Below are 14319 nucleotides of genomic sequence, written 5' to 3'. Positions count from 1 at the left end.
TTTTAGTCGTGGTAGTTTCTGGGAACAACAGTCTCTTTCTCAAGTCTTTGATAGATCCTTTCTGTATTGCATGGGGAATCAGCTAAAATGACATATAACAATGAGCAAAGCACAAACTGCTGGAAGAACTCAATGGATCAGGCAGCATCAGTGGAGATGAGGGTATGGTCAATTTTTCAGGTCGAGGCCCTAAATCAAGACGCTGATGTGGATTCGGACATTGGCATTCTCTTGTGTATCTATATAGCAAGAAGCATCTGGTTATCAGCAGCTTTTAATTCAGCACACCGCTCCCTTTCAACACAGGAACTAGAGTATACTCTGGGTGCTACGGTAGCAAAGTGGTTAGCATGACCCGATTACAGCTCGGGGAATCGGAGTTCAGAGTTTAGTTCTGGCACCGTCAGTAAGGAGTATCTGTACGTCCTCCCCGTTGAATGCATGGGGTTTTCCCGGGTGATCTGTTTTCCTCCCACAGTCCAAAGACTTACTGTGTCATTGTAAATTTTCCCGTGATTAGGTTAGGGTTAAATCGTGGTTGCTGGGGCACCGTAGCTCAAAGGGCCAGAAGGGTTACTCTGTGCTGTGTCACTAAATAAATAAAATATAGCAGAATTGTTGTCAGAGCAGTAGAGCTTTGCTCAATGTAAGCCATCCACTTCAGTGTATTTTTATCTCCATTCCACTGTTAAGCTGCCTGTTTAACAGTAAGTTAATTTTCCCTCCCTCACTTTAACTCCCACTTGCTGCTAATAAATACGGAGTTTATGTTGTCATTCTCTCAGCTTTATTTTCTGATTGCTTCCTTCTGCTCTAGCCTGAGAATGAACAGGGCCGCAGAACCTCGCTGGAAAAGTTCACTCGCAGTGTGGTGAGTTTCACAACCCTCTTGACATAAAGCTCGAGTTTGTAAAACCACATTCATCCTCTGGGACAGGAAAACTTAACGAAGGACAACTGCGAAGTACTTCTTTTGATTATACAGTTTTTTAATGGCCTTAGACTAACTGCTTTACACATAAAGAAAAAATACTGTGAATGCTAGAATTATGAAATTATACTGAAAATGCTGAATATGCTAAGCACTTCAGGCAGCATCTGTGGAGATAAAAACAGTTAGCAACCTTTCATCAGAATCTTTTGATGAAGTGCTAATTAGATCATAACTTGTGTCCTGCATGAATTTCCAGACACTAAATTTTCCAGAGGATTTGATTGCAATGGAGAGAGTGCAAAAGAGATTTATGAGGATGTTGCGTGAACTGGAACCTGTTAGTTAAAATAGAAACAGAAACTGTTGGGAACACACAGCTGGTCAGGCAGAATTAATAGAAAAAGAAACTAAGTTAGTATTTCATGTTGTTGTTCGGTTGAGAGAGGGACAGGAATGGGTGCTTAATGTCCCAAGGTTTAGATGTTTTAGAGAGGAAGATAAAAGATTCAGGGTACTTGCATGACTAATCAGAGCCAGTATCACAACTGGACTCAGAAGGGATATGATGCAGGGATATGATTCACTGAGTCTATATGGGTAGAATTCAAAAATAGGAAGGGTGCAGTCACTCTGATTAGATTGTACTGCAGACCCTGAATAGACACCAGGATATTCAGGTATAGATATGCAGGTAGATTAAGGAAGGCTGTAAAAGCAATAGGGTTGTTGTCATGGGAGACTTTAACTTCTCTAATATAAACTGGGACCCTCAGTGCAAGATGCTTAGATGGGGCAGAATTTATTAGGTGATTCCAGGAGGGTTCCTTTTATTCAATATGTAGGTAGACCATCAAGAGGAGGGGCTTTACTGGGCCAGGTGTTGCATAATGAGCCTAGCCAGGTGACCAACCTTTCAGTGAGCGAGCAGTTAGGGAACAGTCACCACAACTCCTTAAGTTTTAAGACAGATATAGATAAAGTTAAGTATGGACCTTGCGGGGGAGTTTTAAATTGGTGCAGGACAAATTACAAGAGCATTAGGCAGGAAGTAGGGAGAGTTAATTAGAAACAGCTGTTTTTGGGCAAGTCTACTTCTGACATGTGGAGGGTGTTTAAAGACCATCTGCACAGAGTACAGGACAGGTATGTTCCAGTCAGAAGGAAGGACAAGGGTGGTAAGGTACGAGAACCTTGGTTGTCGAGGGAAGTGATGAACATTGTTAAGAAGAAAAAAGAAAAGTATGTAAAACTTAGGTATTTAAAATCAAACAGAGCCCTTGAGGATTATAAAGAAGCCAGAAAAGAACTCACGAAGGGAATTAGGAAAGCCAGGAGCAGTCATGAAATATCCTTGACAAGTAGGCTTAAAGAGAATCCCAAGACATTCTATACATTCTGTACATCAAGAGAAAGAGAATAACTATAGAGAGTGTAGGACCAGTCAAGGATAAAGGAGGGGAACATTTGCTTGGATGCAAGGGATATGGGTGAGGTCCTTAATGAATACTTTACATCAGTATTTACTAAGGAGAAGGACATGGAGGAAAGGGAGATCAAAGCCGAGCAAGTAGTTTTGGATCTTTAAGTTGGGTAAGTCCCCAGGACCTGATGATATGTACCCCAAGTTATTGAAAGAGGCAAAGTAAGAGATTGCTGGGGTCTTGACTAATACCTTCATGTCCTCTCCAGCCATAGGTAAGGTCCTGGAAGACTGACAAATAGCTAATGTTGTTCTGTTACTCAAGAAGAGAACCAGGGATAATCCTGGAAGCTATGGACTGGTGAGTTTTATGCCAGGTGTAGGGAAGTTACTGGAGGTAATTCTTAAGGATGAGATTCATGAGCATTTTGGAAAACCATGGTCTAGTTAGGGAGAACCAGCATGGTTTTGTGTGGGCAGGTCATGTTTTACTAACTCGATTCAGTTTTTTGACGAAGTGACAAAGATGATTGATGAAAAGAGAGCTGTGAATGTTGTCTACATGGATTTTAGTAAGGCGTTTGACAAGGTCCCTCATGGGAGGCTGATCTAGAAGAGTAAGATCCTTGGGATCCACGGTGATTTGGCTGTTTGTATCCAGAAATGGCTTGCCCACAGAAGACAGATGGTAGTGGTTGAAGAAATTTACTTTAGCTGGAGGTCTGGTCACTGGTGTTCCACGTTGATCTGTACTAGGACCTCTGCTGTTTGTGAGGTATATAAATGATCTGGATGAAAATATAGATGAGTGGGTCGGTAAGTTTGCTGATGATTGGTGTTGTGGATTGCACAGAAGACTGGCAAAGAATACAGCGGGATTATATAGTAGATCACATGTAGATATGGGCAGTGAACTCACAGATGGAGTTTAACCCAGCCAAATGTAAAGACACAGTACACAGTTAAGAACAAGACCCTTAACAGAGGGGTCATGGGGTCTACGTTCATGGCTCCCTGCAAGTGACTACACAGGTTGACAGGGTGGTTAAGAAAGCACATGGCATACTTGTCTTTATTAGTGGAGGCATTGAGTTCAAAAGTCAGCAAGTTATATTGCAGCTTAATAAGACTCTAGTTAGGCCATATCTGGAGTACTGCAATCAATCCTGGTCGCCTCTTCATAGGAAAGATGTTGAGGCTTTGGAGAGGGTGCAGAAGAGGATTACCAGGACGCTGCCTGGATTAGAGGGCATATTCTACAACGAGAGATTGAACAAACTTGGGTTGTTTTCTCTGGAGCGTCGAAGGCTAACAGAAGATCTGATAAAGGTTAATAAAATTATGAGAGGTATACTATAGATAGATTGTTCAGGCAATATATTTTCCCCAGGTGGTAATGTCTAATACCAGAGAGAATGCTTTTAAGATGGGAGGGGATAAGTCCAAAGATGTGAGGTGAAAATTTTTTACACAGAAAATGGTGGGTGCCTGGAACGCACTGCCTGGAGTGGTGGTAAAGGCAGACATACGGAGACAAATCTCAAGGTTGTATACATGACATACTTTGATAATAAATGTACTTTGAACTTTGAGATAAGCGCATGAAGGTAAGCAATATGGAAGGACATGGACATTGTGTAGGCAGAAGAGATTAGTTGGTCATTTGACTACTAATTTAGTTGGTTGAGCACAGCAACTATAGGTTGGTTGTGCGGTACTTTTCTGTGTTCTATGATGAAAACCTTGATCACAACTGTGAAAGAAAGAAGACAGTTAAGTGGCACAAAAGGTAGGAAGAGATGGAAAAAACAAAGGAAATATTTCTGTTGCATGAGGCCAGGGTTACTTTGGAGATATAGATCGGTAGTTGTCTGGTCAATTAGTTAAACTTCCAGCCAATATCAATTATAAACATTGATTCCCTTTGCTACTTTAGCAAAATGAGCATCTACTCCCTGCATTGTAAGGACTTTATTTCTTTTGTCCACCTGCACATTGTCAATTTTGAGGATGTTTCCTTCCCTTCAAGGACATCAGATATTTCTCCCTTTTTCCCTCCAGCACACTTCACTCAGATCACATTTCCTGCACTCCTGCACTCAACCCTTCATTCCTTCCATGAACCGTGATGGTCTTCAGTTTGCCTTCAGCCAGTCTCCCCCATTCATTCTTTTCCCATTTATGCCACATCCAAGACAACACCACCTTCAAACTTAGTTTCCACTGCCATAGCATTCTTAACGAAATCATCCCTTCTGCAACATCAGCTTCAATCCACAATCATATCAACCACTCTCATTCTCTCCCCCCACCACACCATCTTCTGTGTACCCACAAGATATGGAGCCCTTGCTCTTTCCACTTCGGACAACTCGGACACTTTTTCCAAGAGTTTTAGTTGTTTAGTGTACATATCCACTACTCAAGATGTGCTGTTCCTTACACTGGGCAGACCAATTCCAGGAGGGTTGTTTCTACGAAGAAGATCTAGCTTCAAGGATGGCCCCAAGATTTGGTTTGCTTCGTGTGGTGCTGCTCTGTTCTGTCCCTTTAGCGTAGAGTCACAGAGTAATACATGTTTTCCCTTATTCAAACATTGTCTGATAGTGGTGGGCATGGGCAATAGCCCAGGCAAAGGAACAAAGCAGATTTAATGCCTCTACTTTACTGAGCTACTGTGTGTGTGTGTGTGTGTGTGTTTTTAATGACTAATTTAAGTTTTCAAATTGCCATTTTAATTCTCCCACCTAATCTTGTTCAGAACTTTACATTGTTAGTCTCCAAAACTCAGTGCAGACTGAAAGGATAACACTTAATTTCTTCATTAGGCATTTTACATCCTTTCAGACTGAATACTGAATTCAACACTTCTAGATCTAACAATTCCTCCCATTTTAACTAGCAACAGCTTTTCTAATAATACTGTTATTTCCACTCATATTGCTCCCATTACTGTCCAGTTTTACTCTGCAGCATCACTACATTTATCATATAACCCTCATCTCCTTCACCCTACCTTTGTTTCTGTAATTCGCCCACAAACCCCAACTCTCCTGTTCACATACCTACTGAAAATGTGTTACATGAAATTATAATATTGTACAGCATAAATATGGGCCCTTTCATTCCAGCTTCTTCACACTGACAGTGGTTGGATCAATACCAATCTAATGTAGTGCCAGCTCAACTGTGGCACAGTGGTTAGCATAATGATATTATAACGCCAGTGACTCAGCTTCAATTTCACCGCAATCTATGAGGAGTTTGTACATTCTCTTTTTCAATCTTTTATTAATTACACAAAAATAAACATAACATGGTAGTAGTACGAAGTTATTGAGAATACATTGTTATAATTAACTTAAGTGATTATAAAGCCAGATAACACTTAAATGATAAAACTCCCAATCATATAGGATACAAATGAATAATATAAAACAAAGAAAAATATCTAAAAAAATCATGAAAAAGGAAAAAAATAATAACCCCCTCCCAAAAAAAAACTAAACTAAAAAAAAAACATGGGCTGTTTTGTAACATCGTAAACAAAGAGAAAAAAGAAAACCTTAGTGTTGACGACTCCGTTCCTCTCAACCAACATTACGAAGAAGTAAAATAAGTTTGGAAATGGTCAAATTACATCGTATGAAAATGTTGAATAAATGGCCTCCAAGTCTTTCCCAATCAAAACTGATTGGGAAAGAGAACTCAAAATTACTGTACCGATTAAAAAATGGGGAAAAAAAATTCTTCAATTAGTTAACTCATCCTCCATATGTGCTAAACATGCATTGATACAGTTTAAAGTAGTGCATAGGGCTCATATGTCCAAAGATAAATTATCTCGTTATTACTCTTATATAAATCCTATATGTGATAGATGTCATTCCAAGATAGCTTCTTTAACTCACATGTTTTGGTCATGTCCTTTGTTGAAAAATATTGGAAAGATATTTTTGATATTATTTCAACGGTTTTGAATATAGACTTACAACCTCACCCAATTACTGCTACTTTTGGGTTACCAATGATAGAATCAAATCATTTAACCTCTTCAGCTCGTCGGATGATTGCATTTCTTACTTTAATGGCTAGAAGATCCATTTTGCTGAATTGGAAAGAGATTAATCCTCCTGCTACATTTCATTGGTTTTCTCAAACTATGATGTGTTTAAATTTGGAAAAAATTAGAAGTGTTGTTTATGAGTTTGTACATTCTCATGGCTACTCCAGTTTCCTCCCACATTCCAAAAATGTGCCTGTTAGTAAGGTAATTGGGTGTAATGGGACAATACGGGCTTGTTACAATGGAAGGGCCTGTTACTGTTACTGTGCAGTATATCTAAATAAAGAAAATATAATTTATCCACACTCGTAATGCTACTGTGACAGTGTAATTTCCTTTGGGATCAATAAAGTATATATCTATCTATATCCCTCTACACCTTTCCTATCCAAGTACTAGTCCAAATGCATTTTAAACTTTTGATTTGTATCTGACTCCACCACAGCTTTGGCAGCTCATTCACAATATTCATTACCTTCTATGTGAAAACCTATTCCTCAAATCTCTTTTAAACTTCTTCCCTCTCACTTTAAACCCATGCCCTCCAGTTCTAAACTCATCTGACCTGGAGAAAAAGATTGATGCTAAGATTCATATCGACAGCATGGCCATATAAGTGACAATAGGGTTATCCCTCAGCTTAAAGACATAGAGTAATGCAGAATGCAAACAGGCCCTCCAGACCAATTTGGCCATGCCGACCATAGAGGCTACAAATTAGCCCCATTTTCCCATGTTGCCTCCTATGGTCCAATGAAAGGAAACCCAACCTGAAGTCTACTTAATCTCTCCTATTAGGACAATATTTTCCCTGAATGAGTCAAATAAATTAAGAAAAACTATTTTTCAGACTGAGCAGATAAAAGCAATCATGAATTTTATTTTAAAACTGCTGATTTTTACACGTCGTCTGTCAGTAAAACATTTACTTATCACTCCGTGAGCAGTTACATTCACACAAGCTTCAGTTCGAATGTTTCAGTGCTTTAAGTCTTAGCTTCTCAGCCTTGCCTCCTTAATGCCTCCATTCCTTCCTTTTGCCTCCCAATTTCTGGCAATGAAATTCCACCTAGCGCGCTCTGGAATTGACTTTAGATTAAAGGAAACATTATCAGTGATTTTCCTTGGAATAAATGAAAGAAAAGATAATATTTTATTCATGATGCATGTTGAATTCAAATTCCTATTCTAGTGACAGATTGTTGGGATGACGACCACATTGTCATTGCTATATCTGCCATATGGCTGATGGGGCGACTAGTGGTGACTGGAAGGCAGGAGAATAGGGTTGAAAGAGAAAAGGGATCGGCCTTGATAAAATGGCAGAGAATATGCAACTCTGCTCCTTTCTTTTATGGTCTTGTGGAATCTGATGTATTAGCTGCTAAATCACCATTTATAGTCAAAGCTGGGATTGTGTATATGAAAACTCTTCAATTGTTATGTTCAAGGATGGCAAACCTATGGCATGCCAGCCGGAGATGGAACACTCAAAAATTTTGTTGGCATGTGGCAAGTAGTGCTGTCCCACAATTCTTTAAACGCCACCCATAGTAAAAAGATACATAATGTTTATCTTTACTGCCAAATGAAACAACAAATGAACTTTCAGAATTAGAGGACAGTGAGCTGTTTTCACAGGAGTCTATATTTATTGTTGCTAATTTCTTAATCAATAATAACCTCTGCTCAAAATTACCATGGTACATGAGAGCATGTTTTAGAAAATTTATGCCAATTTGGGCACACTCGCACAAAATCTGTCACCACCCTTGGATATAATTAAATACTAAACCATATACAGTATATATGTAGAAATCATGTGTATGGGAATGGATGCCTATTTATAGTTATAAGTGTACTGAAGGATTGAATGTATGCTGCAGCAGATTTTTAAGAGAACCAACAGCATATCAAATATACTCCATATTATTTAATTACAGAGTTCATTGATGTGCATGTCATATTGATCATGCACCTCATATAAATAAGGATAATGCAGCACTGGAAAAACTTCAGCAAAGTTTGGGCTGTGATTTTCTGAGCCACTTTCCTGCACCGGGACCATATCCCTCCGCACCCGTCCCATCCATATACCTATCCAAATTTCTCTTAAATGTTGAAACCGAACCCACGTTCACCACTTCTACTGGCAGCTCATTTCACCCTTTCACCATCCTCCAATTGAAGAAGTTCCCCTCATGTTCCCTTTAAACATTTCAGCCTTAACTCGTTACCTCTGGTTCTAGTCTCACCCAACCTCAGTGGAAAAAGCCTGCTGGCATTTACCCTATCTATACCCCTCATAATTTTGTATATCTCTATCAAATCTCCCTTCATTTTCATACACTCTAGTGAATAAACTCCTAACCTATTCAAACTTTCCCTATAATTTTCCTCAAGTCCTGGCAGTATCCTTGTTAATCTTCTCTGCACTCTATCAATCTTACTGATATCTTTCCTGTGTAGATATGTGACCAGAACTGCACACAACGTTCCAAATTTGGCCTCACCAACATTTTATGCAACTTCAACATAACATCCTAACTCCAGTACTCAATAGTTTTATTTATGGAGACCAATGTGCCAAAAGCTCTCTTAACTACCCTATCTACATGTGATGCCAGAAAGAAAAGGAAGGACAGAGGAACAAACAGAAGGTATGGAGGAATGACTGGCAGGGGTAATTGGAAAGCAGAAAGAGAAAGTGACAGGGACAGATGTTGAGTCTCAGATCTAGGAGCCTGGAGATGAGTTTGCTGGCAATTATGGTATTGAAGGCAGAGCTGCAGTCAATAAACAATTGTCTAATATTGGTGTCCTTACTCTTCAGATGCCCTTTACTGTCCATTGTCCTTTCTGCTTTGATTGGATTTTGTGGGTTAACACTAATAGTACCAGTGGAAAATTACTTAAGCCATTGCATCAGTACATCCACCAACAGTAGCAGTTTGGGAGGTCAAGTCCAACCCCATATCAATATTCATGCTGTCATAATCAAGGTTGAAAATTTAACACAGGAATGATATGCCGTGCCATCATTTTCATTCTTTGAGTGTGATGTTTAATTCTTTCTTCCCTCTCCAGTTGTCAGATGAATGTGAAGAACCCAGGTGTCTGGCCAAAGAATAATAGACAGCTTTTGGTGTACTGACCAACAGAATTAAACTAGTAGTTTATTTTTTTTTGTATACATGAGTTTGTTGAACCTGTGGTTCATGAAATTGTTTATTTATGCAGGAATGACTGCATTTTAAAAGAATTCATTGTATGAAAGGTGTGTTTTTAAGAGCCATGCATTTTTTTGTTTAAACTCAGACTTTCCTCATTACAGGCCTTCAACTCATATTTGGAGAAAGCAACACTCCAAATGTTTTTGGGTGTGTTTGATTTGGAAATGTTATGAAAATTTCGAGCAGCCACAGTGAATTCCTGTGTAGCTTTATCAATAGTCTAATCAGTGTTTCAAGTAATGATAAGTGCCAGTGTTAGATGTACTGTATTTGAAAATGCCTTTATGTTTTGTAGGGCAAATCTCTGACTGGCAAACGGCTTACCGGTCTCATGCAGTCGTCCTGACAGCAACTCGGGCTTGCTGGTTGCAATGAGATGAGAAGAGACTTGTACCTATACTCCTGGGAGTCACCATGTAAAGGAGCACTGTGAGGAGTTCTATGGTACAACTCGACATCAGGACATTTTAATCCTTCCTCAGTGCAGAACGAATTACCACAACTGTATCAAAGGAGATCACCTTTTTTTTTTTACTAAGAAATAATAAAATTAGATTATCTTAGGTGCAGGGAAGCAGAGATAGAATTTCTGGCTGCCAGTGAAACTATGTGAATGTTTCTGACCTTCTAAATATTGTAATGGGAATTGCTTGTGAATTCACAGAATCAATTTGTATAAAAGAACTTTTTAACCACATGTGACTGAGAACTATTAGGAGGAGGTTTATAAATTGCAAGCAAGGGAGCAGGTGCTTATTTTGAAGGTCCTTTGCCAAGGATGAGGCAGATTGATGTATCTATAGGCAATAACCAGCTCAGTTTCCCTGAGCTTCACATTCACTTCAGCCAACCATGAGTCTTCCATCTTTCTCATTTTTGCACCTTAGAGTATTTAATGCACCTTGTGTAAACTATAAAGGTGCTCCAGCATAAGTGTAGTTATGAACTATTCTGACTGATCACAGTGAAACACAGGATGGAAAGTAACACTATAACAATGCATAGGTTAGCTTTAAACTCAAGTTTAATTAAAGGAGCCTCATAAGTGTTTTTCAGCTTGGCATACAGAAGCCACATTTCAGTTTAGCTTTATTATCATTACCTTTTGGATATTTTGGTACAGTTATTGACAGATCGGGATCTAATAACGCCAAAGGAAAAGTCACTATAGTACAGACTGTACAACACACTGTTAAGAAAGTAGCCAGCACCTTCGTAGCTATATCGCCGTACAGGTCAGAAATTTAGATTATGTTCAGACCTAAACTTTGCAAGTTCAGTGGAAAAGTGGCCCAGTGAAAATATATTTTGGCCAATATTAGTTCTTCAATTGCCCTTACAGTAGCAGATTTAGCTTGACTTCTATTTGCTGTTTGTAGAGTCCTGCGCTACAGAAGTTGGCTGTTATGCTTGCTGTCACCGTATTCTCTACAATTTAAAACAACTGTATTGTCTGCAAAATGCTTTAAGGCTTTCTGATGATGTGCAGGAAGCTAACCATCTCTTTGACAGAGATTTCCCTTTGGAAGTCAGGAGCACTGTTCAGAGATTCTGAATTAAATTTACTTATAGTTTTCCCATTGAGGGTGAGTGGCAGGAATATACAGGGGAACTTGATGAGCATGGGGAGGGAAAAGGTTACAGGGAAATAGAGACAGAAGAGATTGTAACTTCTAATATCCAGGGGAAAAATCCGGAAGAAGTCAGCAAGTTAGACAGCGTCGGTGGAGACAAAAGGATGGCCAGTCTTTCAGTTCAAGACTGGGAAGTGATGATTGCTCTGAGACTTGGCACAGACTGATGTGCAGGGTGGCCTCCTTCTATGACATAGATGAACACATGAGAAAAGTAGAGAAAGAGGACTTAATTGGATTATGTTGCTGTTCTATATGCGTAGCATCCCACCCCTCATCATTTAGCCATCTGTTTCTCTTTTCTTCAACTGTTTATCTAACTTTGCTTTGAATTCTTCTCTGCTTTCATCATCAGACACTTCTTATAGGAACTCATTCATATTCCTACCACATTTTTCTTAGAATCCTGTATAGAATATGTTAGTCACAACTTTGTTCATTTAATCACAACGGGTATCTAAACATACTGCTTCCTGAAATGGAAAGCAACTGCAGCCATTTCTATCTTAAATATCACCACTCTGGAAGTCCTCCACCCTAAGTGTGGTGTCATCATGGCAAAAGAGGAGGCCATGGATTGATATATTGGAATGGGAATGGGGATAGGAATTAAGACAGTTGGCCACAGGAAATTCCGCTTTTGGTGGATGGAGCAAAGGTGCTCGACAATTTTCCAGTCCTGAAGAAGGGTCTCGGCCCGAAACGTCAACTGTTTATTCATTTCTATAGATGCTGCTTGACTTGCTGAGTTCCTCCTGCATTTTGTGACCTCCGCCTTAAAAGTGATAGTTCCTTTTGTCCTCACCTACCACTCCATGAACCTCTGCATCCACCTTCTGCCATCTTCAATGGGATCTTACCACCAAGAGCATCTTTACCTCCTCCCTCCCCACCCCCCACTCTCTGTTTTCCCTTTGGGATTGCTCCCTTCATGATTCTCTTGTCCATGTCTCTCTCCCCACTAATCTCCCTCCTGGCACATACCCCTACAAGCAAAAGAAACGTTACACCTACCCATTCACCTTCTCCCTCACCTCTATTCAGGGCCACAAGCAGTCCTTCCAGGTGAGGCAACAACTTCACCTGTGGATTTGTTGCAATTGTCTGTTGTATCTGGTGCTGCCGATGCGGCAGACTCTACATTGGTGAGATCGCTAAATTGGGGAACTGTTTTGTTCCTATCCCCATTCCTATTCAGACATGTTGGTCCATGGCTATCTCCTTTGCCTGATGAGGCCCTGCTCAGGGTGGAGGAGCAGCACTTAATATTCCATCAAAGTAGCCTTCAACCTGATGGTGTGAACACTGATTTCCTGATTTCTCCTTCTAGTAATATTTTTCACTCCCACTTCACTCTTCTTCTATTCCCTGCTCTGGCCTCTTAGCTCTTCTTCTCACCTGCCTATCATCTCCCTGTTCTGTGCCGGTACATTCTCCTCTTTTATTAGATTTCTCCTTCTCCAGCTCTTGACCTTTCTCACCAACCTGGCTTCAGCTATCAGCTTCTAGCTAGTCCTCTTTCCCCTCGCCCCACCTTTTCATTCTGGCATCTTCCGCCTTCCTTTCCAGTCCTGAAGAAGGGTCTCGGCCCAAAACGTCAACAGTTGGTTCACTTTCATAGATGCTGCCTAACCTGCTGAGTTCCTCCAGCATATTGTGTATGTTGCTCTGGATTTCCAGCATCTGCACAATAGAGTACAGCACAGAAACAGGCCCTTTGGCCTCTCTAGTCAATGCCAAACCATTTAAATAGCCTAGTCTCATTGACCTGCACTCTGATCATTGCTGTCCATACCCCTGCCATCCATGTACCTATCCAAATTTAAACGTTGAAATCAAGAATGAATGCACCACTTGCATTGGCAGCTCATTCTGCACTCTCAGGACCCTCTGACTGAAGATTCCCCTCAAGTTCCCCTTACTGTTTTCACCTTTAACCCTTAAACCATGACCACTAGTTGTAGTAGCACACAACCTCAGTGGAAAAAGCCTACTTGCATTTACCCTACCTATACCCCTAATTTTGTATACCTCTATCAAAGCTCCCCTCAGTCTTCTGCATTCCAAGAAATAAAGTCCTAATCTATTCAATCTTTCCTTTTAACTCAAGTCCTCCAGTCCTGGCAACATCCTGTAAATTTTCTCTGTACTCTTTTAACATTATTGACATCTTTCCTGGAGCTAGGTGACCAAAACTGCACACAATACTCCAAATTAGGCCTCACCAATGTCTTATACAACTTCAACATAACATCCTCTCTCCTGTACTCAATTTTCTGATTTATGAAGGTCAATGTGACAAAAGTTTTCTTTAATGACCCTGCCTATGTGTGATGCCACTTTCACTGAATTATGGACCTGTATTCCTAGATCCCTTTGTTCTACTGCACTCTTCAGTGTCCTACAGTTCACTGTGTAAGACCTACCTTGGTTAGTCCTACTGAAGTACAACACCTTGCACTTGTTTGCATTAAATTCCATCTGCCATTTTTCAGCCTGTTTTTCCAGCTGGTCCAGATCCCACTGCAAGCTGTGACAGTCTTCTTCACTGCTCACTGCATTCCCAGTCTTAGTGTTATCTGCAAATTGGCTGATCCAGTTAATCATATTATCATCCAGATCACTGATATAGATGACAAACAACAATGGACCCAACACCGATCCCTGTGGCACTCCACTAGTCACAGACCTCCAGACAGAGAGGCAACCATCTACTACCACTCTCTGGCATCTTCCACAAAGCCAATGTCTAATCCAATTTGCTACCTCATCTTGAATGCCAAGCACTGAACCTTCTTGACCAACCTCTCATATGGGACCTTGTCAAATGCCTTGCTAACGTCAACGTAGACAACGTCCACTGTCTTGCTTCATCAGCTTTCTGGGAAACTTCCTTGAAAGCTCAATAAGATGGGTTAGACATGACCTACACACACAAAGACATGCTAACTATCCCAGATCAGTCCCAGTCTATCCAAACATTCATATATCCAGACCCTTAGAATACCTTCCAATAACTTTCCCACTACTGA

General features: G+C 40.2%; 1 protein-coding gene across 1 annotated transcript in view; it reads left to right on the top strand.

The window, feature by feature from the left end:
* Positions 1-10484, top strand: part of LOC140208416 (regulator of G-protein signaling 6-like) — a 174523-nt gene extending 164039 nt beyond the window's left edge. The window contains exons 15-16 of the mRNA XM_072277125.1: positions 818-871; positions 9949-10484. Of these exons, the coding sequence (XP_072133226.1) occupies positions 818-871; positions 9949-9999 (105 nt within the window). The 3' untranslated portion in view covers positions 10000-10484. The remainder of the gene's footprint in view (positions 1-817; positions 872-9948) is intronic.
* Positions 10485-14319: the final 3835 nt, after the last annotated feature.

This window comes from Mobula birostris, chromosome 1 (genome assembly GCF_030028105.1).
Source record: "Mobula birostris isolate sMobBir1 chromosome 1, sMobBir1.hap1, whole genome shotgun sequence".
Taxonomy (NCBI): Eukaryota; Metazoa; Chordata; class Chondrichthyes; order Myliobatiformes; family Myliobatidae; genus Mobula; species Mobula birostris.
The sequence above is the reverse complement of the archived record's forward strand: the minus strand, read 5'-3'. Positions and strand labels throughout refer to the sequence as shown.